Raw genomic sequence first — 24,687 nt, 5'->3', positions numbered from 1 at the left:
ACAATTCATAGCATAAATCAACATAACAATATGCAACAGAAACCAAAGTATCTGACCAACAACAGAACCAACTATTTAAACCAAACAATAAGCAATTTCTCCTTAAGCATCTTTCCCATCTATTGCTTTGTATTCAGACCAAAGAACAAAGTATAAAAGTAGCATATTTCAAGTCTCAAGAGCATTCAGAGAGTATCTGAAAACGTGTGGACTGATAGCTAAGTGGAAGCTTTCCTTGCATTGTTTCTGTATACCCAGAAACCAAAAGTTCAAGCAAGTTCAAGTTGAAGCATACTTACTTGGAAAGGAGGATGACACAATTCTGAGCCCTCCGACCATCAATCACAGAAAGCTCTTTGACCTTTCGAGTGGACAGGTACAAGTCTTCATTTGATCCCATTTCCTTCTACAAACAGTTAAAGTACATGAAAATCAATGCCATGCATTTTTACTCTTCCTCTCTTTATTTTCCATCTATGTTGTAACTAGGAGAGAGACAGATCACATATTATGGAGCCACAAAGCCCAAGGAGTGGAAATTAATCCACCATGCAGCTCTGTAAGGCTACAAAACCACACTTCAAAAGAAAGATTGAGGAAGGACGTGAAACATTTCTCATTTATCAGTTAAACCAGTGATATTTAATTTCTAATACTGATTCAATTACACATATTGGGCCCCCCCCTCTCAATCTTCTCTTTGTATACTCAGACTAGTATTCATCTCATTATTACCACTGTAAATAGGATTGCCTATGACAGCTGATTTAAGGTATATAGCATAATTAAAGCTATGCTATATAAGTTTAACAGCACAAATAAAACCTAACTCCCCCACAACAAAACTCATGCATTATGGTGCAGTGTGTCTTGTGCATTTCAAAAAAACACATTGTGTCCAGAAATATGAAAGAGCTTCAGTGGGAAAGTGCCAGTTGTGGAGTCGATACTAAAATTACAGCTTATGAACTGTGAATAAAACATCCCTTCTGCCCAACAAGGAAAAAACTTGGCAGCATCCTTGATGCCATGTCTCCTTGCTCCCAGTGGATTCAAATATGTGAAAGGACAGTGATTTTCCATGCTCCTTCCTCCCAAAATTCATGCACGAGAGCCCTTGTTATCTCCTCCCCACAACAAACAGACCACTAAAGCACAGATAAACTAATGCTTACTCATGCAGTAGACAATCTGAGTCATGTGCAGCTGGATCACTTAATGTAAACACTGGAATAGAACTCTGCAAGTCAGATAGGAGACAGACAGCAGTACTCACCTGCTTACAGGAGGAAGGGTTAGTTAGCAGGTCCTACAGAGGTACAAGTCAAAGATAACAGAGAAGGAAACATGCCAACAGTTAGCCACAGCAATAAAGATATGGAGTGTACCAAAGCAACAGTATCTGGTTTCCTAAGTGATTAAAATGCTATGCCCATAATGCGACCCTCTACTAAAAGAACAGAAGAGGAACATATCAGGGTTTGTTCTCCTCTCCGTATACATATAAGTAAAGAACAGTATCAGCGGTGATATAATATTGTTCTGGCACCTTTGGGCATACACATTTTAGGCAAAGATTCCACAAACAATAATTTAGTTTCACTCCACCTTCTTGTACAATTATATAAGTAACTTGTGAACTAGACAGTGATTTGAAGGAATAAGGAGCAAATGAAAGAAGAGTTCTACTCCGGGCTTGCTACATTTTCAGGGCGGGGAGAACAAACCCTTTGTCTTTTCAAAGAAAGAATGAGCAGTTTAAAATAAAGGAAACTGGAAAAATTATATTAATGCCATGTTAATTGTAGTAGGAAAAAAAAGAATATTTCATTCATGCTCTCTCAAGAACAAAAGAACAGAGATCATCTTTGACATTTGGATTCAAGGACACGTAACTGAAGAGTTTTTTGTTTTTTTAACTCACAAATGCAGGGAACATAATTGACCAGAATGCACTTGTTGACCAGAACACCCTTTTTCCAAAAGATTTTTTTAAAAATGACAAGCGAAAAATATAAGAGTGAAAATTCTTATCAGACTTTTTTGGAATGGGAAAAACTTTTGACATCTTCCCCACCTTATTTAAAAAAGAAATCTAAACTACTTACTGATTTGAATTGTTAAGTGAACTAAAACACAAGGCTATGTATTTTTACTCAGAAGTTCTATTCATTTCAATGTGAGTATAGGGTTGCAGCCCTAATTATTGGCAATTCAGTTCGTTTATTTGAAATGTTTATTTGAAAACATTTGGGTTCTTCAGATGAGGACTATGCACTTTGGGGGAGAAGGTCCTATACAAAGCTGTCAGACCATTGGTCTACCATCATCGGTATTATCCTTCTCAGCTTTACCTAGAGATGCAAGGGATTTCACCTGGGACCTTATAAGTGTAAACCATGTGATGCATTGTTGAGCTACAGCTCCTCTCCAACTTGTAGTCTGAGAAATTGCCTTGGTTCACAAAAATAAGATGGCCCAATTAGTGAAAGCAAAAAGATGCTGGACTTGGGTCAGTTTATAGATGCATGCTCTAACTCATGGCTTCAACTGTTCCATACAATAAAGGTAGAAAAGAGAAACTGGTCATAGGATTAACAAATGAGAAGTTGGGGGTCACAATTTTATAGGATAAGGGAAGATGAAGTTCAAAACAGCTTCAAGCTATCATTTTCACAGCAGCAGAACAAGCTACTTAAAAAAAATTGGAAGAGAACAAATTTTCAGAGCACATTCAGATAGCTTGGGAAACAAAAATCTGGTGAGAGGGATAAGGAAGTGAAAATCCCACTACTCCCTTCCACCTGAATATTGTTCATCAAGGCAGGCAGAGCACAGTGATTTGCCTTCCCAGAAAAGGAGAGAAAAATTCAAATAAATAGCTTTTGTTAAAACATGTTGCTAATGTTATGGACTATAATTCAGCCAGTTTAGCCCATACATTTGTTGGAGAGAAAAAGGAAGAGAAGCGAAACAAACAAACAAACAAACAAACAAACAAACAAACAAACAAACAAACAAACAAACAAACAAACAAACAAAAAGCTAATCCAAACTCAAAACACAAAACTCTTTAGTTGCTCAGGAAGTTTACTAAAGATGACTGGAAGTGCAAGAGTGAATGGGCAGGAGAAAGAAAAAAATAAACTACTAGCACTAGCTCAAGAACTTTGTAACAAATAGTATCTCAGATCAAACCAGAATATTACCTTCCAAGTTCCAGGAATGGAATTTTTGCACTTAAGGGCAGAGGTCAGATTGTAAACCAATTAGGCTACAATCCTATACACATTTACTTGAGAAAAACTCAATGGGATTTACCTGGAAGGTAAGAGTCCAGTAGACATGTATAGGATTGCATTGTTAATGACCCAATTGCTTTTCTGAGCCCCCCTTTTTTTTAACCTTGAAAATACCATACATATGAGAGAAAGCAATTCCCATTTCTGGTTTATGTTGACTGGAGCTTCAGTCACTGCCAAGAAGCACAAGGAACTCAGAGTCTGCAGTATCGGGAGAAAAAATGGAAAGCTCTTACCTGGTGTCTCTGATAAGCTGAGAACATTTTTTCAAAGTCTTCCAGATCCAGCATTTTGAAAGCCCTTAAGTCATCAATTTCATTCCATATTGTGCCATGTATCTTCTCCTGCAGTTCCAAGAGATAACACACACATTCAGGACGTAAACAACAGATAATAATTTTGTAACAAAATGGAGTTAATTGCAATCAAGTGGCAGTTAATGCCATCAGGGAAAGGTAAGAAGAATTTATGTTCAAGAGGACACAGGCTGAGGGTAGGGTGTGTGTGACCCTTTGGCCTCTTCATGATCCCTTAATCATGGGTAAGAGATAGTCAGTGTTGCAGCTATACTGTCCCTATGTAAACTACTAATAATATTGTACAATATTTCTCTTTGCTTCATCTTCAACTTCAGAATACCCCAGAAAAATCTTCAGCTTGAAGATTTATTTATTCTCTGGATGGTTTTATGGGAAACTCCTCACTGTTTTCTTTCCTTCCCCTTTTTACATTCTAAAATGTTATTTAACTTAAATTTATATTATTTTATGGTGACCTATTGTATATCAAGTAGTGTGTCTCAAATTAGCTCCAAAAATTATTGCTGTTGTTACATTTATGCTACAGAAGTGGAGCTTTTTATCTTTTTGAAACATTAAAAGATACATAGGTAATTTGTAAGAAAAGAAAAGAAAAATGCTGAGAAACCCTGGCACTGGAGATCCTCACAGCATGTGAAGTCTTGTGGTTCAGAAGTAAGGGTTAGGACTGCAAAGAGACTTCTTAGAGACTCCTGAGGTGAAGGGCCTACACTTACACGGCAAAGTACATTAATACTTCGTTATTGAACTCATTAGGACGAGCCTCCATTTCCCACTTCCAATCTTACAAAGAGCAAGAGAAATGTGTTACGCTGGGAAGCTAATACAGTTAGGAAGCAACTTGAAGACGAGATTAAAAAGCAGAGTGGATGTACACACACACTCACCATTTTTGTGTGTACGTGAGAAACACCCAGCATCTCAACATTTGAGCTGAGAATGCTGATAACTATTTTTTTTTTCATGAGGGCAATGTTTATTTTTTTTCTTTCCTCATTCTCCATCCTCCTCACAGGCCACTACAGTATTTCTGTACCCAAAGGTTATTCTTACATTATTTTTGGCCATCTTAAATCATAAAATGTTCATCTTAAGTTCAAAGCATTTCAGCCCTAAGGCTATTTGAAAGGCAGGGGTTCAGCCCAGTTGACACAAACAACAGATCACATGATAAAACAGTTCTTGAAGTGTACCACTTGAGGGTTTCCAGAGAATGAGGGAGCTGAACTCTGAATAAAGACAACTCTTGTCATTCTAGATATCTTGTGATTGCAGAAACTCAGGCTAGCAATATTTTAACAAGGCATCTCCAAAAGGGAAAACCCTAGAACAGGGACATTGATTTATTTACCAGTGGAAGGTTACAAAAATTAGGGACAAAATGGAACAGAAGAGAGTGATCAACTACCCACCCACAATCACGTACAATTCCCTTGATATAGGGGAAACTTCCCATCTTCCTGGGAGCCCATTTTACCCATGGAAAAACAGCTATAAATTAACACACTTATACCAGCTTGTGTTTTCAGAAAGACTTGAGTAATCCAAGAGAAACAAAAGCTCACCTGGTATAGTTAGTAATATAAATGATTCCCTTAGGTCCATAGAAATATTTATGGTTCCTAAGCAGCAATTTAAAAATAAAACAAATTCTTATCCTTTTATGCATTCTTTTTTTAAAGTTACTTCATTTGTGCTATCATCCCATAAGCTTTATTTTTTCTTAATGAGAGATTTTTGTTCCAAGTCTGTCTTGTCATGTTAGCTATCTGGTTTCTCTGCCATGCAATAGTTTTAGTCCATTATGAGAAATTGGACCTGTGAACAATATTTCCCAGGACTCCCCAGAGATTGACTAAGACATAAGGGGAAAAGTATTGGAGCAATGCAATTAGTCAGAGCATGTCTTTATAAGGACTTGGCCCTTCTGAGAAAATTTGTTTTCGAAATGCATTTTACAATCCCATATTGCAATCATACCATTCTTCACTTACATACTTGAAATAAAGTACAGCTCGCTGAGAGAGAAACCAGTGAGGTTCAGGAAATGGACACCTATAGAAGTTTTTCCAGTAGTTTGTTTCTGTATCTTCTTATGAAACTTCATCACAAACCATGAACAAATCCCTTGTGAATAAAAGAGGCTGTGCTGCTTTGAGAGGCTGCGCTCTATTTTGCCATGAAAAAGAATTACAATAAAGGTAGCCCTCGGTTTATGATGGTTAATTTGTTGGGTATTGTAACTCATTGCAAACCTGCCACGAAGATGAGGAGCATCTCTCTGAGCTGGTGCACTTTGGCGAGGAGCATTTTTCTGAGCATTATGGTCAGGCTGGGCCTGGAGAGAAGAACCAGGTCTTCTTGCAGAGCACCACCTTTGTTGACAGCAGCACCAACAGCAGCAGCAGCCTCCCCGTCTCCCCACATGGCCACATTATCTAGTGTACAATTCCTTGCCCCTAGCCACTATTTCAGAGCCAAGCATCAACCCACAGGTTGTTTTTACATTCATTTCAGAGCTTTAAGTATTATATTATTTATGTCAAATTTGTGAAGGGCCTTGAACATAACTCACTGACATCCCATTGACTTACATTATACAATTAGGTTCATTTTACAACTTTTTATATATCCATCCATTTTTTTATTTGCAACAGTTCCTTCAGGAATGGAACCCCACTGTAAACTGAGGGTTGCCTGTATTCTGAATGAATTTTGAAGGCCAGAATAAAGGCCCATTTTGTGGTCAGAAGAAAAAGAAGATGAAAATGATGAAAAGTTATTTATTTACTGCATTTCATTTCTGCCTAGTTATAGACAGCAGGTGAGAAACTCACTGCCAAAGCAGATGCATCTTTAAACACATGGTTTTGCCCTGCAGGAGTTCCTTTTGCAAATAGCTATTGGAACCACAGTACTGAGGAGGTGAGTGTAACCATTTCCTCCTCCATTTCCTCCCAATCCAGATCAGAGCCTGACATGCCCCATTTACGCAAGGAGGGAATTTGCCATCGCAACCAGTTTGACCTTCAGTGCTGGGTCTTTACATTCTCACAGAGCAGCTAACTACTTCTGCCTCCAACATTACAAATGGTTGGCAACCTTCAGTCTCGAAAGACTATGGTATAGGCCTACAGCACCCGGTATTCCCAGGCGGTCTCCCATCCAAGTACTAACCAGGCCTGACCCTGCTTAGCTTCCAAGATCAGACAAGATCAGGCATGTGCAGGGTAACATTACAGACATCATCCATTCAGAATGATTGGATCAATCATTGCTAGGAAATGGAATATTACTGTTTCTCTGTAAACAGGTAACCACCACAAGCTGCCTACACTGTAATACAGTCAAATCCCTTATTCTGCCAATTAACCAATTGTTCAAATATCCATCATACCAAAGCTTTCCATAGTTTATTTCATCTTTCACCCTGTCCTCCATCATTATTTCAAATTTTGGGGACTTTCAGCTGAATCCTGAGCTGCCTGTTGCACCAGGACTGCCACAGCACTGAAACGACTGTCATGGAATCCTGCGTGCAACAGGGCAGCAGCTGGTGGCTCCTCGGGGAAAGGCAAGTAGCCCCGCAATGGGACTACTCAATTCTGCAGCAACCCTGGGGCTGCTGTAGAATCAAGAGCCTCCGTGTCAGGTCCACGAACTGACACAGGTTCCGGATGCAGAGCTCCTCTGGTTCCGCCTTCCTCCTGCCCCACTCCCTCCCCCTGGCAGCCTTCTCACTGCCCTCTCCCCACCCTCCCCACCTCCCCCCTGCCCTGGAACGCTTCTTCCCCACCTCCCCTACGCCCACACCTACCTCTCTCCGCCCGGTGGTTCGAGCAACCATGGAGCGGCAGAGCAGCAGCAGTTCACCGGTGCTAGCCCAGTGTCAGCCGGCGCTGAGCTACCACTGGCAATAGACCAGTGCTGAGGGTTGCAGACGTGCCTTACAGCATGGTTGCTACAGTGCACACTGGCAATAAGCTGGCGCACACTGTTCAGGATTGGGCCCTTTCCCCCCAACTGTCATTCACCTGCATCACAAACCTAAGCTTGTCTGTTCAAATACAATTCCCTTTAAGTTCAATAGTACTTACTCCCAGCTAAGTATATATAGGATTGCATATGGCTTTTATCTTTTACTTTAGAGTTTAGGGATTGAAAAAATGGCTTCACTTTCTAGGATGCAAGTAAAAGACCATTCCAGAACACTGAAGGATTTTGTTTCTATTCCTTGAGGTTCTATGGGCAAAGAGCCACTACACTGAAGGTGTTAACCACAAACTAGCTAGTGGAAGCCTTCCAAGTATTCAGCATCCATTGTGTCTGAATGAAAGTACTGAAAATAAGAATTTCAGTGAAATGTGAATTGTCAGTTTCCTTACTAGAAAGAAGAGTCTCCTCCTCTGAGCTCCTTCTGGCTTTTCTCTCTGGTGACCCCAGAGGGACTAAGGGGATGTAAATCTTTATTATCAAATACTTTTTGTCAAAGTGAACTGGAAACTATCTCAGCCATATTAAAGGAAATAATACAGCTGCATTTTCTTCCTTTGTTACATGCTTACTGTGATGCAGTGCAACTGAAGCAAGCTAACATTGGGTGCAACCACAGTGAAATCCAGCACTGAAGTTCAACCAGTGTTGTCCCTAAGCCCTCTTTAAGTTATATTGTTGTTAATTTAATATGTATTATTATCAATATTATTATTATTCTGTCTGCCTATCTGCTCACCACATGGACATCAACACATACATCTCTCTTCCAACCAGGAGCGGATTCAAGAAGGGGGTAATGGGTGCGTGGCCCCCCCAAACTGTTGCACCAGCACAGAAGAGCACCCACTGGGATGGGGAGCAGACCAAGCATGGCCGTCTACCTGCCTGAAAGAGGTGGCTCCAGAGGGCAGAGTCAGAATGGGAGTCCAGGTATACTCAGCAGGTAGATCTGGGCTCCAAATTCAGGTTCCAAGCCTGTTTGACCTGGGCTCATGGCCCCTCCCACACACAAATACTGGATCCGCCCCTGCTCCTAACACTGGTGTACTGCTGACCCTGCACAGTCACATGGGGAGTGGGTTCATGAATAATCCAAAGCATTCCTATCGGCATGGTTAATTACATTAAGGCAGCCTTTATTCTTGCAGTTGGGGCCATCTGGAACTTGCAATGCTTTGTGGGGATGGAATGATGCACTGGGTAAAGAAATGCACACTCATACTTCTCATGCGATGGTTTGCCAGTGTGATGATGATAATCTGAATTGGCTTTTTGAGGCATGCCTCACCAGACAATACATCCATTGAATGAAATGTAAACAGCTGCTTGGGCCCCTCAATCTACTACAGCTTCCTATGGTCCCAATACAGATCAGAGCAATCAACAGACAATGAATTTTGAAACTAGAACCAGATCCACAGTTTGTGAACGACCAGATCATGATTCTAATTAACTGTACTACTTCAGAATGGCGTTTCATGCCTGAAGCTGCATAAAGAAATAAAATACACCTCACAGCACACAGAATGCACAAAACATACTCTATATGAACTTGCCTTCTTGGATCCTTGGACCAGCATTGACTGGCAGAGACTTACTAGGGTCTCCTAGGCAGAAGTCCCAGCACCTCTCACCTGATCTGTCTTGCAAACTGGAGCTACCAAAGACTGAAACTGGAACACTCTGTGTGAAAAGCATGTGTTCTACCACTGAGATGGGCCCCTCCCAAAGAACTACACCAAAGAACAGAATCAGCCAACTTCTCTACAGAGCTGCCTCAGGAAATTATAAAGCATTCACTACATTAGAAACATTAATAATGGCAAACTCTATCATCTCCTTCCTCTCAAACCCTCAAACTATTTCTGCCTGTCCCAAAATAGCATTTTTATTCACCTCCCAAGTCCCCATTTATTAGCACAGCTGCCTCCACTCTTAACCAGAGGGAAGGCTAAATCTGTGGTTTGTTGTACACTAAACAGAAACACCTGTGTCTCTCTTGCTTTCCATTTCCCCCCAATAATAATTAAATGAAAGTGTGTGTATAAATCTGTGCGTTTTAATTCATTTCATGAATTGATTTTACACCACTCTTCTATAGCAATTCTCAGTAGTTGTTACAACTTTTCTTCAAAGCACCAAGTTCCATGTTCTGAAAACAAAAATAAATCACTCTCTTACATTCTCTCCCACAGCCCCACGTGGCTCTGACAGACAAGCACAGGCGGTGCTGCAAAGATTTCACTTCATCTTATTTTAAAAAGAAAAGGAGAGTGAAAGAGAGAATTCTTGTGGCATTCCGGAGGTCCCTAGACACTCATTCCAAATGCCTGAGTTGAGCCCTGAGTGACTTGGAGCCTAAAAAAGAGCATGGATTTCTAGGCAGCCACCCAAATTCATCACAGACACTATTCTATCTGTATTTTTTAAAACCAACCAAGAGAAAAGGGGGTAGTGGGGAGTATTCTATGAGTGGGAGAGGTTGCAGTGTGGGGAGAGAATGAATGTGCTATGCAAAAGTCAGTCTGGATCCTCCTCCAGAAGGATGTGCTATGAAGATTTCAACGAGAAAAAGAGAGCAATTGTATTTACACTTGACAATGCAATGAATAAGCTGTGTGTCAATGTTAGATCCCTCTTTGAAATTGTTCCCGCAATTATTCTAGCCTAAGTGCTGGCTCAGACTTTACTCAGTGCATCTGACCACTGCCAAAAAGCTCTTCTTCATTGAAGCAACGTCTAAAAGCTTCTTTCCAAGCATGCATGATCAAAAACATGTAGTTTATATACCAGGGCCAAAAATCCCCAGGGAAGAATGGTGTTGGTGGCACACTAGACACTTTTGAGCAATAAGGGGATTTTTAAAGTTGCCACTTTCATCTGCAGCATCACTGCAAGAATGAGCTTTTCTTTTTTTCTTTTCTTTTTTTGCTAGTGACCAAGTAACAGCTGGACAGGTCTGACTAAAGAATACCCTCTGAAATTTCTACTCTATGTCCACTATATATCATCACAGCATTGTACAAGGGCTGCATGAAGGAGTTTTTAACACCTCGCTCTGGTATTTTGTGTTCTTGTGCTTCCACTGAGATACAAGATAATGGCTATATCTCTGATGCAGTGTCAAACACTACATTTAGGAGGAAGACATGGTAATACTAAATTAAGAATTGTAATGATGAACTTCCACACTTAAAACAATTGGTGGCTCCTGACTTACGCAGCAAATATGATGTTATACTGTTGTTTCCCATGGTAAACATTTAAAAGTGTGGGCAACACATCAGTGTCTTGAAACACCTATCTGTGCATGCCTAGAAATCCTGAATGAACTGATATATGTACAAGGTGTTGAAGAATATGGGTATATGCATCAAGGGTGCACTTCCAGGTGAGCAATCATGTCTCCTGCATAAAGTGGAGTGATGGGCAAGCTCAAACCTTCCCCCCTTACACACCTTATAATTAACTTAGTTTATCCTAACTTTCTCAGAAAACTCTGAAAAACTTGGGAATCTTCTAAGAGAACTTGGGAAGACCAATCCCAGGGGAGTTCACCTCCAGCCCTCCAGTTTCCCTCTTCACAAGAAGAAGAGGCAGAGATTAGCAGTGAGGAGAGCTGGCTGGCAACAGGAGACCTGTTGTAGATTTCTGCTAGGGACATGCAGTCTGGGGGTAGCAGGTGAGGCAGAACCGCCCTATCATATTCCACAGAAAAAGGCCACAGCCTCCCATGTGACTGTGCATGTGCTCCACCTGGTTTCTGACTCAGAATGCAAACATACCTGATTTCAACCTGATTTATGGCTTTGATGCTCTTGAGCATATTTCCCTGCCAAGGAGCATGAAAGCAGTTTTCATTGCCTCCCTATTCCTATTCCTATAATTGGACCATGAAACCCTAAAAGCCTAGACATTCCTGAGCATAAGTAGGAGCATTATTTCTTGATGGAATGTACATCAGTGCTTAGAGGCACAAACTACATCTCTCCATTATTGGTCTCCACCATCACATGAGAAGCCCCAGGGGCAGCTGCTGAACTATTTTTATGAGAACATAAGAAAAGTCCTGCTGAATCAGATCAATGGCCCATCGAATCCTGCATACTGTTTCTCACAGTGGACCACCAGGAAGCCTACAAGCAAGAAAGAAAGGCATGTGGAGATTCTTGTTATCCGAGGGAAATGGAGACCGAAACATGGACTTGGTTAGCAAGGATTCTTTTCCATAAGGAATAATGTGATAGGCTTCAGTTGGGATCAGAAGAGTGGGAACACCCCCCCACAAACTTATTTTACATTATGCACTAAAGCATTTCTACTTTAGAAAACAGAACAATACAAATTATTTTTATTCTAAAATCTTTAAGAAATATGTTTTGGGAGGCAATGTGTGCTGTAGCATATGCTAAACTTGGGCTTGATCGGACAGATGTTGTTGGAGGTTGGGTGAAGTTTAAGCAGAAGAGGAAGGGTGGGGAATGAAAGAAGCAGAGGGTGGCAATGAAGGAACTAGATACACAGCAAGTCTGTGCAGGGAGAAATGCATCTGCACAGTGGGAACTGTAGGTAGCCAAACTGGGCAGCATGGTAATTTTGAAAATCCATAGAGATTCTGAGTCCAAGGATCTTCATAAGTGCAGGGACTTTTTATGCATTTTCTCTATATATTGGACATTTAGCTGCAGAGAATCAATTAAAATGAGACACGGGTAATGAAGCCCCTGTATTACTCTCCCACCACTGCTCCTCTGCAACTGGTATATGAGGCATATGTCCACTGAGGTAGCACACAGCTGTCATGTCCGTTAGCCATTAATAGACCCAATGCCCATGAATTTGTCCATAACTGAGGATGAACACTGAGTTTATTAAAAGCTGGGACTGAAATGTGAAAGCAAACATCGAGCAAGGCTCGACTTACAATGGAGTTCGGATTTCCAAACAGGAGCAGCTTGTTCTAAACTCCCATAGTTCAAAAATTCACAAGCACAATTAGAAAATGCAGACCCACCCTAAAAGAGAGATGAAAAAACAGTATAGTGCAGGGGTAGTATCAGGGATTGGTGAGGTTGGGCCTTGGCTGAGGCCCATGCTTAAACCCTTATTACTAGTTACAGCAGTAGCACCCAATGTGCCATCAGGGGATAGGTGGGGGCCCAATGCAGCATTTTACTCTATCCCTGGCAACTTAGAAATGGCACAGGCATAGTTGTCCAGTTACAGTCATATATATGTGCTTTCCCACAATTTTCTTTTTGCTCGAGGACCAAGATTCTGTTCTTTAATCGTTATAACACTGACACCTAAACACTCTAACCACAGATAGAGCACAGTTTAGAAAACAATCAGCATTGCTGCTCTTTACCTCATTCAGTTTGGCCCAATTAAAAGACTTCAGTGGATGAGATGGCTGCGGGATTGATTTCTTCTTCAGGCTGGTCCCACTGCTGCTGAAGGTGGTGATGGAAAGCGGAGGCATGCCCATGTTGAAGAATGGTGGAGCTCCAGGAGGGGGAGGAGGTCCTCCTGGAGGGGGTGGTGGTGCTGGGGGGGGAGGGCAGCTGGAAAACGGAAGAGGTGGTGGTGGAGGTGGCAAACTCTCTGATGACGATAGAGAAGAGGACAAAGTAAATGGGCCACCTGGAGGAAGCTGAGGAGGGGATGGGAAGGAAATGCTGCTCCCTTGCTGGAAAAAAAGAAAAGAGCATTTAGATTGCAAGTCGATGGAGGTCACCTCTATTCTATTCTATCACAGTACTAGCACAGGCCAACACACATTTTGCTTTAAATGTTACACCAATTCCTGGGTATATTTGGGGTGCCGATTCCAAAAATGGCATCTGTTTTGCCCTATCATGTCTAGTTTTGGAGATATCGAATAGCCTCTTTAGTGAATGATTCAAGTAGCTTCCTCATGAGGAAGCCTACACCATGGCTTCCTCATGAGGAAGCTGCTTGAACCATTCACTAATGATTCAATATCTCCAAAACTAGACGTGATAGGGCAAAACGGATGCCATTTTTGAAATTGGCACCCCAAATTCATACCAAACCACCATAAAGTTTGTGAAAAACCTTTCTGACCCTCAATTTTGTAGGCCTGTGTTACCCAATGGTCTTTTTGAGTTCCATATAAGGAGGGTCTGAATCCGTTATGTCCCCTTCCTGACATCAAGCAGGAGAAGGGGAAAAAAGGAGGGCCACAGACATTTCATTTCAGCTACTCAATACAAATTCTGAAAACCTCTGTAATGGAAGGCACAGCAGCAGCACAACTTAGAATGCCACCTGATGCTGCCTTCCAGGAGGCCTATGGCAAACCACTAACTTGTCTGCTTCTCCCCTTAATAAAGAACATGTACATAAAATTATGGTTTCACTGTGTGTCTGTTCTCCATTTGACTCTTTTTATAGTTTATGTATAGAAAAGACCCCATAGTATACCGAGAAGTCATTGAATTGAGCTACAAGGTCAGTCATTTGGTCCCGGGTTTGGCGTAGCTCTAGTGATTCTTTCTGTAGCTTGTCCTTCATCTTGTTCAGCGTCTTCATCATTTCATCTTTCTCTTGAGTCTTTATGTCACATTCTCTTTCTTTCTTCTCTAGCCTACTCATCAGTTCAGCATGTTCTGTGAAGAGCAGTGGGGATAAAACTCAAGTACGATGGTTGATTTGGGGCAACCAAAATGATCTTGAAACCCCTTTTTGAGGGGTCTATGGGTGAAATACCGAACTGCAATGCTGCTATTTGCTACATTAAAACCAGAATTGGAATGTTAGTACTGTATTAATATGATAGTTTAGGTTGAAATTTTCAGACAACAAGGCAGTTCAAACTTTGCAATAGGACTGCAGAGAAAAAAATGGAAGATTTATCAAGCTTGGTGGATGGTGGTGGCTATATGCTCAGTTGCAAGGGAGCAAAGGTGAGAGAGGGGATGCTTTCATTTCTTGCTTGTGGACTTCTTAAAAGCATCTGGTTGGCCATTGCAGGAAACATGATGCAGAACTAGATGGGCCTTTGGCCTGATGCAGCAGAGTTCTTTTTACATTCTTATGTTAGGTTATTATGCATTCAAAATCACTATGCATTTCAGGCTCCTTGGAAAACTAAGGGCAAGTCATTATCCCTCAGCTACAACTAGTTCCCCTTCTGTAAAACAGGAGTAATAGTGACCTATTCAATGCTTACTCCCTCTCTACATAGCCTCAGAATTATGGTTAAACTGGGTTCTCTTTCTATTATTTCAGAACATGGCAAAACCACATACCTTTCCGGAATTTCTCTGCCTGATCTCTCCACTGTTTCACCTCATTCTCATTTACCAACCTGAATAGAGATAGAGCCAGATTATCTGAGATTCAAACCAAAATAATTAATACACACATTCCTAGGACAAGAGGAAAACTCAGCTAACTTCTGATTGGATTCTATGTACTATATTAGTCGATTAATGTTGAATTAACATTCTGCTATAAAATGTAATTGTTTATGGAAATTGTACTAGAAGAATGTTTGACATTGTCCTCTAAAGATTATCTCCATGCTGATGAAATATCACATATAAAGGAGGCCATACATAGAACATATTGCACAACTGAAGTATAAGAGCAGTTAACTTGCTTCTTACATCTTAATGATGTTCTTGACATTGAAGTTATCCAAAGGAGCTATATCTGGATCTTCCCCTCGCTCATCCTGAAGAACAATTTGCTGCAGTATCCTGTCTAACAGCTGCCACTGTTGGAAGTGTCCCCCATTTCGTTTATCTGCAATACAAATGCCCAAAAGTAAACTTTGCTAGTGCTGTAAATTCTTGCTTGTTTTCCTTGTGCGTTAGACCCATTGACAATATTATTCCTGCAGCAATTACTGTTTAGGTTCTTCTTGCTTCCTGTATTTTCCAAGTTCTTGATCTCTGTGTTTTTACCAGATAGTGCTTTTGTGAGTTTCCATCACAGCCATTTTGTAAGTGATGGTAAGGGGCAAAGGCACTGCTTGAATAATGGAGAGAAAGGTTGGGGTTCCTTAAGGAAATTTGCAAGCTCCACTCCTTGATCCAATCAATTTCAGCCAAGCACCCCCTATTAGCCTTCTAAAAAGGCTGAGCTCCATCTGGCTCTGCTATAATTGAGCAATGACCAGTCCCCAAGGGACGGGATGAAAACTGACAAGCATTGCCTGTTCCCTGCGCTTTTCCATCTCTTCCAAAAAGAATTTTTGCATCTCCCTTGCGGGAAGATGTGCAACCTTATTTTTCACAACCAAAATTGTTAGTCACAAAATCAGGTAGTCACCTTCAGGTTTACTTAGCAAATATAAATGAACGCTTGAGGTTGTCATACCCCCTCTGACTTGGGATTCCTGGAGATGGATGTTTCTCTAGTTATCAACCTTCACCCTAACTGTGGAATCCTCTTCTGGTAAATTTAACCTGTGTGAAATCATTCTGACTGTGACTAGATCACAGTAACCTTGCTTTCATACTTTAATTTCTGTCTCCATCATAACTTTCCAAAATAAATTTTAAAATGTGAAATTACTCTTCCTGCCTTCTTTCAGTATACATAAATTATTCTGCCTTAGAGAGTCACTTGACTCTCTTCTCTCCCCAGTCTCTCACCCTCAAGGATGGCTGGAAATCACACTCCAAGATTTCACTATTCTCTCAGGTCAGAATTAGATCACCAACAAACACAGAGTTTGCAATCCCATGTTTGCTTCAAAGTGCAAAGTAAGTGTGTGTGGGGGAAGGGGGCATCTGAAGGAAGAAAGCGGCAGAAGGGAGGGTGTATGCCTCTTCTCCCATATGCTTTTGCTCTACTTGTTCTTCCCCAGCTGCTTTTTTCCACTTGACCAAGAAACCTGGATTTGGAACCAGGCTAGGAGAAAAGTGACCAGAGCAGAAGGGCAAAAGAGGAAAAGCAGCAAGTGAAGGGGTAGGTTCCAGTGCCCCCTTGCTGCTTGCGGTTTCTTTTCTACAAATGCCCATTGTTCAGCCCTCCTTCAGATATCAGAGAATCAATGCAGAGACCAATGCAGGAATCATGAGTTCGTCTCACATCAAGTACTGCTCTTCATGGAAGAGTATATCTCCCCTGGTGCATAACTCTACTGTTGAAAGCAAACAATCTGTAGTTGTTACTGGATTATTAAATCAAATAGCTTCAATATTCCCCAATTTGTATCATGTTCCTTGAAAAGAAACTGCTAATTTGATTTTTCAATTATGGCTTGAGAAACCTGTACTTATTCATTCCCATGAGGTGCCAACAAAACTAAGTACTTTTTTTGTAAAATTCTCCCTTAATTATAACAGATTTTTCATTTGACTGAGAGAGAAAAAAAATCTTATTCTATGTCAATTATAATGGCACCTGCTTCTTGAGGTTTCTCAGGTTTTGAGCACAAATGCTCTCTTTTTTTCTTTTAAAAAAGTAATAATTTAATAAAGGACTTTGTTTCCAGATGGACAGCGTCCAACTCCTCTCTCTTTTATCGCTAGTTAAGCAGAACGATTGGCCACTTTGTATTGGGGGACCTTAAGTGAAAACAGAAGAACGCTGCACAGAATGTAAGTCGCCTGTTGGCTCTAACTCTGGGATGCCCGCAGCATTAGCATAGCCCCCAGCTTCCCTGTGGCTATGAGAAAATGGTAACATTCAGTTCACTGCATGAACACAGTGTACAGAGTAGACTACCATCTCCCCACAAGGTCAGAATTACACAGAAAATGTCTTAAGCACTGACAGGTAGAAAAGAACAGTCTGTTTCCACCTTCTCTCAGATCCACTGGATGAGGCCATTCTTTCAAGCCATCAATCAATATTCTGTTAGACCACTGAAATCAAAGGCTGTGAACTCTTTCTGGGGAAACTGAGGAAGGGGTTCTTAGTGCCAAGTACTCACAGAAATATCAACAAGATATATAAAACAGATTCATCAGATTTGATATGTCAAACAGCTGTATACTTTGCATATTATACACTCAGCTGACTAATTGGTCAGACTGATAAATTACTCAAGTCAGTCAGATTAGTCAGTCAAAGTTGAAGGGCCACTCCTTAAACCTGTTTGTTCATTGATTATGCTTTATGATTATGATTATGTTCTTATCAGCTACACATGAGGGCAATTAAAACTGTTTTTGGCTCAGCACATATAAGTGCTTCACTAAACAGTTAATAAAATCACTAAAATTCACTTATAGTGCAACCTTATTCATGTCTACTCAAAAGTAAGCATCACTGAGTTTAAGGGAATTAACTTCCAGGTAAGTGTGCATAGGACTTCAGCCTTATGGCTCAATACTATCTTTGAGATATACCAATGTATCTCCACGTAAGTTGGCACAACAATGGCCCCGCTCGTGCAACAGTCTGCCCACTGACAGACACACCACAAATGCTGGTGCAACGTGAGAAAAATGATGTGTTGGCATAACCCAGATGCCAACACAACTACACCAGCCAAAAAGTCAAAACAGAGAGGAGATGGGAGCATGATGTGGGAGGGATGTAGGAGAGATGAGGAAGAGTTGGTTTACACCATATCCCAATCCCCTGACATAGGGACATGATCTTGACACCATAAAAATACTATGCCAACAACAAAAATGGCAAAGGTAAGAATAAACCTTTATGGAACAATGGGGAAGGGAAAAACTCTAGAAATGCGCATCCCCTGCAATCTCTTCCTTGCTGATGTGGTCAATGAAGCAAGCAGGTGTTGGGTGATGGGGAGGACAGCACACCAACAACCATACTGGCAGGTGCCAATAATAAAGAAAAGGGCACGTGGTGTGTATGTGGCTGCATGCAGTGGGACACAGAGTAGATGCTCTGGGTCATATGCCAGCCCAATGACTGCCCCACGCAGGGCTCCCTCTGATAATTTCATTTGGTATAGCCTCCCAGCCAGGTATGCCTGTTTGCAGTGATGCAAGGTCTCCAGCTGTGGTTGGGTGGATAGAGAGCAAGTTTGTGGAGTAGGCAGTGCGGGTACTAGACCTGCTTCCCTTTTCCTTTTGTTCTGGTTATAAGTGCTTCTGGCCAGTCATGCAAAAGGTCAGTGGCCTTGCTCAAGTACCTTGGCTGGGCTCAAACCCACCTTACCTACCATCCTAGCTTGTATCTTTGGGCAGTGAGCTACCAGCACCCTGCTTTGTCCAAGTACTGTTGAGACTCACCTTGTGGCTCATCCTAATTTCTTCTCTGGCAAAAGGGTTCTTCCCAGTTGGTGAACACTTCCACAGGGAAGTGCCTTGCCATGGAGATAAGTGTATGTGTTTCACACACACATCTTTCTACCCTAACTTGGTTCTGCTCAGAAAGGTATTCTTTGGGTGGGTGGGTGGGTGTACTCTCTAGCCTTGCATTTGTCCTGCCCTCCTGCTCAATTCACCCTAGCAGTGCTTCTCCGGCCATTAGCATTGGGATGTGCATGGTGGATATGGTGATTAGTTCCTTGGATGTCACACTGATGACACAAAGTCATCAGCATGCTGCTTCATTGATGATGGACTGTTAGAGTTACCATGGGCCCTGTTGGTGTTACTTGGAAGGGCTGTGCCAGCTTTACTGGAAGGGCAACACTGGTGTATCACTGCCTGGGTGGTTTAGGATACAACAGACAATACTCTAGAGCAGGAGTCTCCAAATCCCGGCCCAGGGGCCAGATGCGGCCCGAGGAGAGCCTCTATCTGGCCCGCAGCCAGACTCTGATCCCCTGAGAGCCTCTGGCCCAGTTGACCAAACACAACCAGAGTTGTGCTTGTGGGGTGGAGGAATGGGGGTCCATTTAAGTGTGTGTACTTTATTTTTTGGGCTGTGTTGGTGCTTGGAGAAATCCTGGACATTTGAGCCCATTCATTCATTTCAGTCATTCATCTAAGTTCCATCTCTAATGTATTTATTTAAATTTATATTTCATTTTTTTTCCAGCCCTCGATACCGCGCCAGATATTTGATGCAGCACTTCAGCCGAAAAGTTTGGAGACCCCTGCTCTAGAGTAAATGCACCATTGGCATGGCATTTGAAAAGAATTGGGCCACTAGTCTTTTCTAAAACTAATCTTGCTTCAGTCAATAAGAGTGGATGCTACTTAGCAGAAAGGTCAAGGAAATGCTCAGGGAAATGATGTTTATCCTCCCAGGGGGTGATAGTTCAACCCCATCTCCCTCTGCAGAAAAGATGCTCATTTCCTGTAGGAAGACAAGCCCCAATGGGCCTTTCCCCACAATTGCCACATCCCTCTGCAAGCTGCTACCCTGTACCCCTTACCAAAGGTGAGTGATTTATAATACAGGAGGGAAAGGAGGGAAAGGGATTGCTCAAGATGAACTGTGCCTGGTTTGAGTCCAGTTACAATTATTTTTGCAGAACAACAACAACAGTATTTATATAACGCTTTTCAACAAAAAGTTATCAAAGTGGATTACATAAATAATCAAATAACTAATGGCTCCCTGTCCCAAAAGGGCTCATAATCTAAAAAGATGCAACACCAGCAGACAGCCACTAGAAAAGACACTGCTGGAGTGAGGAGGGCCAGTTACTCTCCCCCTGCTAAAAAAAAAAGGAGCACCCACTTGAAAAAGTGCCTCTTAACCAGTTAACAGGGGATAGATAGATAGGGAGTGCCCACAGAAGTGCTCACATAGTTGAGTAGTTCAGCATCAAAAGTTTCCCTCTTCTCTAAACCTGGCTATTATTTCCAAATAACACACACACACAGAACAGGGAAAACTGAGTGAATTGGCCAGAGGTGCACTGTGAAGAATTCAGATCTCAAATGCTATAGCCTAATACTTATTTAGCAAACAATATTTCCTGCTAATCGTCCTCTATAGTCCACAGAACTCTCCACCACACTTAGCCCCTGGAAGAGTCAATATACTCACAAGGCATTTGCAAGCAGTGCTGGAGGACAGACAGCAAGTACGGGTAAGCATCTGTGTGCTTCAACTTCTTTTTGATAATCTCAAACATCTGAGAGGCACTTTTTGTGTCAATGTGCACCTGCAGCAACAGGAAAAATGGGACAAAAAATGCACAGAATAAAATAGCCCTTCATGGAATACAAGTCAATTTCTAGCTAATATAAGTCAATCTCATAAAAATGGAAATGCACAGGACAACTTGTAAAGACAGGTTTAGCCTGAAAAGGGGTCGTACCCCACACAGTGAAGAGCCAGGACACTGATGACAGTTACACTTGGAAGCGAAGTGTCACTAAGGGCCCAAGCCTATCCAGCTTTGCAACGCTGATGCAACCACAATCAGCCTCTAACAAAGGGAACAAACATTCCCTTACACCTTGAAGAAGTTTCCATGACTGGCCCCCCACCACAAGATGCAGCACATGACCCATTGGCACATTTGAATTGCCACTGGAAAGATGGACAGGATTTGACCCCAAGATGGTCTGAATTCTCATGTTTAACTAACTAAAGGCCCAATCCTATCCAACTTTCCAGCACCGGTGCATTCGCAATGCAGCCTTGAGGTAAGAGAAGAAATGTTCCCATACCTTGAGAAGGTCTCCGTGACTGCCTCCCCACCACAGGATGCAGCATATGGCACAAATGCACTGGCACTGGAAAACTGGATGGGATTGGGCCCCTAGGCTGCAATCCTATTCACATTTACCTGGGAGTAAGTCCCACTGACTATAATGGGACTTACTTCTGAGTAGACATGCATAGGATTGGGCTCTAATAAAGTTCACCGAACTGCATAGAAGAAATTGGACTCTTGCAAGCTACAAGAAGGATTAAATATGTTAAAGATGCAATAAAAAAATCTGAATTGTTAGGCCAGTGTACTGTACTACACAGTGTACTATACTAAAACACCTGTAGAAATCCATGAAATAAGGTATGTGACAATAATAAATGCCGTATCTGGTGAATGAAGATGCATATAAAATCTCACCCAAATGACTGAATCTGAAACCATTCCAAATGTCTAACGTGGAGTCACTTTATTGTTGCTCTCTTATGGTCTTTACTTTGTTTCTCTGATCAACTACATTATTCAGCAACCCTTGTTGTTGTCTTTACCCTCTTTATAGAGTCTGAAAGACTTGGGAATTCAAAGATTCTTGAAGCTCATTAACCATGAGAATACAGGATTTTCCTTTTTACAAAAGGGATTTTTAATCTGGGGCAGGTGGTTGTCTCAGAGAGGAGGGAGCTGTCCACTGGGACCCTGGAACTGATGGTGCTGAATCCAGCAGCAGCCCTAAAGCCCTTTTCAGGGTTAACTAGAAGCTTCTACCACAGTGAGACTGAAGCAGTGCCACTCTAAATGGTTTGTAATCCTTAAGCATCATCCACTTTTTCCTAAAGTAGGCCATATCCAAAATATAGGTGGGTGAACAGCACAAGATAGTTTGAAGAACAAACAGCGAACAGCGCACCTGAATAATAGACCGGCCTGGTTCTAAGGTACAAACACAGTTCTCAAACAATGGATGGAACCAAACTAACTGGTGAGCCAAGTCAAGCCAAGCCAAAACCTACTGTCTACCAGAGGAACAAGCCTATCTGGGCATTCCAAGAGCTTTTCTAAATAATCGGTTTTCAGTCTGTTGCCTGACAGTATGGACAACTCCCATCTGGTCAATAAGTATGCCAAATATACTGGAAAAAGACCAAAGAAAAGATGGCTTAATAACATCCTAGAAGACTTGAAATATGCAAATTGTGGTTTACCAACTGTCACACAACTTTGACACTATCACACAGGATTGCTTACATAGAGGATGCTGCTACGTTGTTTCAATGGGAACTTGTTTTATAACATGGCCATTGTTAATATGCAAAAATGAGCAGCTGAGACACCCAATTGTCTGCATTCACACAAATGAATTTTTTTTATTTTATATTATGTATCCTGTGAATAACAAATCAATAATCTCATTTTATTCTTCGGTAGTGAGAAAATTAGATCCTCCGCACATGGAGAAACCGGAAATGGATTTACACCCAACATCCACACTGAACTCAGCAGCAGAAACCTTTCTATAGTGACACTCACCATATCAAATCTCTTGGCAAGTTCCAAATCGTCTTCATTTCTGACCATTTCAAAGAAATCTAAGTGCCTAGAAGACAGCAAAATCAAGCCATGTTCATAATCCAGCTCTTGCTTGCAATGGTACAAGATGGATGTATGGGAAAAAGTTTGCTTTTCATTGAACAATAACATAAAAATGAGATGTTTCCTTAACACTTTGATTGATGAGACTGTGTTGACACTCAGAAAGTGAGTCCTCCTGTGAGAATAAGGCATCTAAGAACTTACTGAGTTTAAACTCAGAGTAGGTCAGCTGCAGGTGAGCACTGACATTACAGCTGAAACAGGTAGCTATTAGTACAGATAACAAAAATCAACAGATGATAGAAAGTGAATTACAGACGACAGTTTAAGGAGTGCATGCTCAAGGTGATATTTTTTCTGGGATCGTATGCTCTGGTTTGAGACTGTGGGTCTTAAATTCATGATAAGTACCGCATACTGGCATAATATCAGAACCAAAGTAGGTTGTACTGTCCATGCAATCCAGGCTGTGATATCAGCCATGAATCATCATTCATCTCTTCCCACTACATATGGCTTACCTATCCAATGTTGCATTTTCATGCCCTCTTAGCTTGTCAATAACAGGTTGGATACCCAGCATTAGGAACTCATACCTTAGGTGCAATCGGAATTCCAAATTATCCTAAAGGAGAGAAAAATAAATCAACCCATTGGGTTCCTAGAGTTCTGGACCACTTCAATAGAACAACATGAAGGAAAGGCAAATATGCCTTTGCTTAGAGGCAAAGTATATCCTGAGGTTCAGTTCCCAGCATCTCCAAATTGAAAGAAGCCAGTTAGCAGAACTAGGGAAACTACCACTTGAGACCTTGAAGACCTAACGTAGATCTAAATAAACTAGATTGTTCATGTGGACCCCTGGGCCTCACACAGTATAAAGCAATTCTTTATTTCTGTAGTGGGCGTTCTTTTGATGGAATTGTTGGGGTTAAAACAATATTGAGGAGTGGGTTCAATGGGCAAAGCAGCTTAGAGATTTTGGCATTGATACGTACCTCACCATTACCTGCATTCAGAACAGCATTAATAAAGGACATGATGGCAGTTTTCAGGTTCACCTCATCTCTGTATCTCCCCATGCTTCGGTCCAGTTCATTAAGCAAAGACTGTAAGGTAGCAAGGAAGCAAAACAAGCTGTCATGGTAATAGTGCCTCTTCATAAAAGGTGACACGCATGGTGATATGACCAGTCTCACACAGTCAAAGGTCACATAGTCATAGTCAAAAGTAGTAGTAGTAGTAGTAGTAGTAGTAGTAGTAGTAGTAGTAGTAGTAGTAATAATAATAATAATAATAAACTTTATTTATACCCCGCCCTGCTCCCCAAAGGGACCCAGGGCGGCTTACAACATATTAAAAACAGATTAAAACATAATTTAACAACAGATAACAAAATATTAAAACACATTAACAAATACCATAAAAACAGTAGTCAGATAAAAAGTCAGATAAAAAGAGTACAAAGCAGCAGATCATAGAGGACTCAGACCTGTAAAAAATACTAAAAGATGTAAAAAGGATGTTAAAAAGGCCATGAACTCAGAAGGCTTGTTTAAACATAAAGGTCTTCAGACCTCGCCAAAAAGTCCCAAGAGAGGGAGCCATTCTCAAGTCAAGTACTTAAGATCATAAATGTTATGAACTAGGTTATGAATGTAGCACCAATAATTCTGAAAAATGCATAATTCTTCATCTTTAAAGATAGTTTCTATTTTACAATTTCATCATAAGAAATGCTAAATAATTGGGAATGTACTTACAGCACAATCCTATTCAACTTTCCAGCACTGTCACAACTGTGCCAATGGCATTTGAACTGCATCCTGCTATGGAGAGGCAGTCATGGAGGCCTCCTCAAGGTAACGGAACATTTATTCCCTTATCACAAGGCTGCACTGCAGCTGTATAAGCACTGGAAAGTTGGACAGGATTACAGAACTCTGGGACTCTGGGTAGT

At 41.3% G+C, this 24,687-nt stretch overlaps 1 protein-coding gene and 1 pseudogene across 6 annotated transcripts in view; both read right to left on the bottom strand.

The window, feature by feature from the left end:
• Positions 1-24,687, bottom strand: part of DAAM2 (dishevelled associated activator of morphogenesis 2) — a 247,532-nt gene that overhangs the window by 51,518 nt on the left and 171,327 nt on the right. For 5 of the 6 annotated variants that reach the window (XM_066618643.1, XM_066618647.1, XM_066618644.1 and 2 more), the window contains 11 exons: positions 23,726-23,836; positions 23,249-23,352; positions 22,665-22,731; positions 20,525-20,642; positions 15,253-15,391; positions 14,893-14,951; positions 14,066-14,250; positions 12,987-13,307; positions 3,539-3,646; positions 1,277-1,309; positions 300-406 (listed from right to left, as the gene is read on the bottom strand). In XM_066618643.1, the coding sequence (XP_066474740.1) occupies positions 300-406; positions 1,277-1,309; positions 3,539-3,646; positions 12,987-13,307; positions 14,066-14,250; positions 14,893-14,951; positions 15,253-15,391; positions 20,525-20,642; positions 22,665-22,731; positions 23,249-23,352; positions 23,726-23,836 (1,352 nt within the window). The remainder of the gene's footprint in view (positions 1-299; positions 407-1,276; positions 1,310-3,538; positions 3,647-12,986; positions 13,308-14,065; positions 14,251-14,892; positions 14,952-15,252; positions 15,392-20,524; positions 20,643-22,664; positions 22,732-23,248; positions 23,353-23,725; positions 23,837-24,687) is intronic. The other variant, XM_066618648.1, reaches the window with a different exon arrangement.
• LOC136637154 (5S ribosomal RNA) lies at positions 6,751-6,869 on the bottom strand (annotated as a pseudogene).

The sequence above is a fragment of the Tiliqua scincoides genome, chromosome 1 (assembly GCF_035046505.1).
Source record: "Tiliqua scincoides isolate rTilSci1 chromosome 1, rTilSci1.hap2, whole genome shotgun sequence".
In the NCBI taxonomy this organism is placed as follows: domain Eukaryota; kingdom Metazoa; phylum Chordata; class Lepidosauria; order Squamata; family Scincidae; genus Tiliqua; species Tiliqua scincoides.
This window is presented reverse-complemented; position numbering and strand designations above follow the sequence as displayed.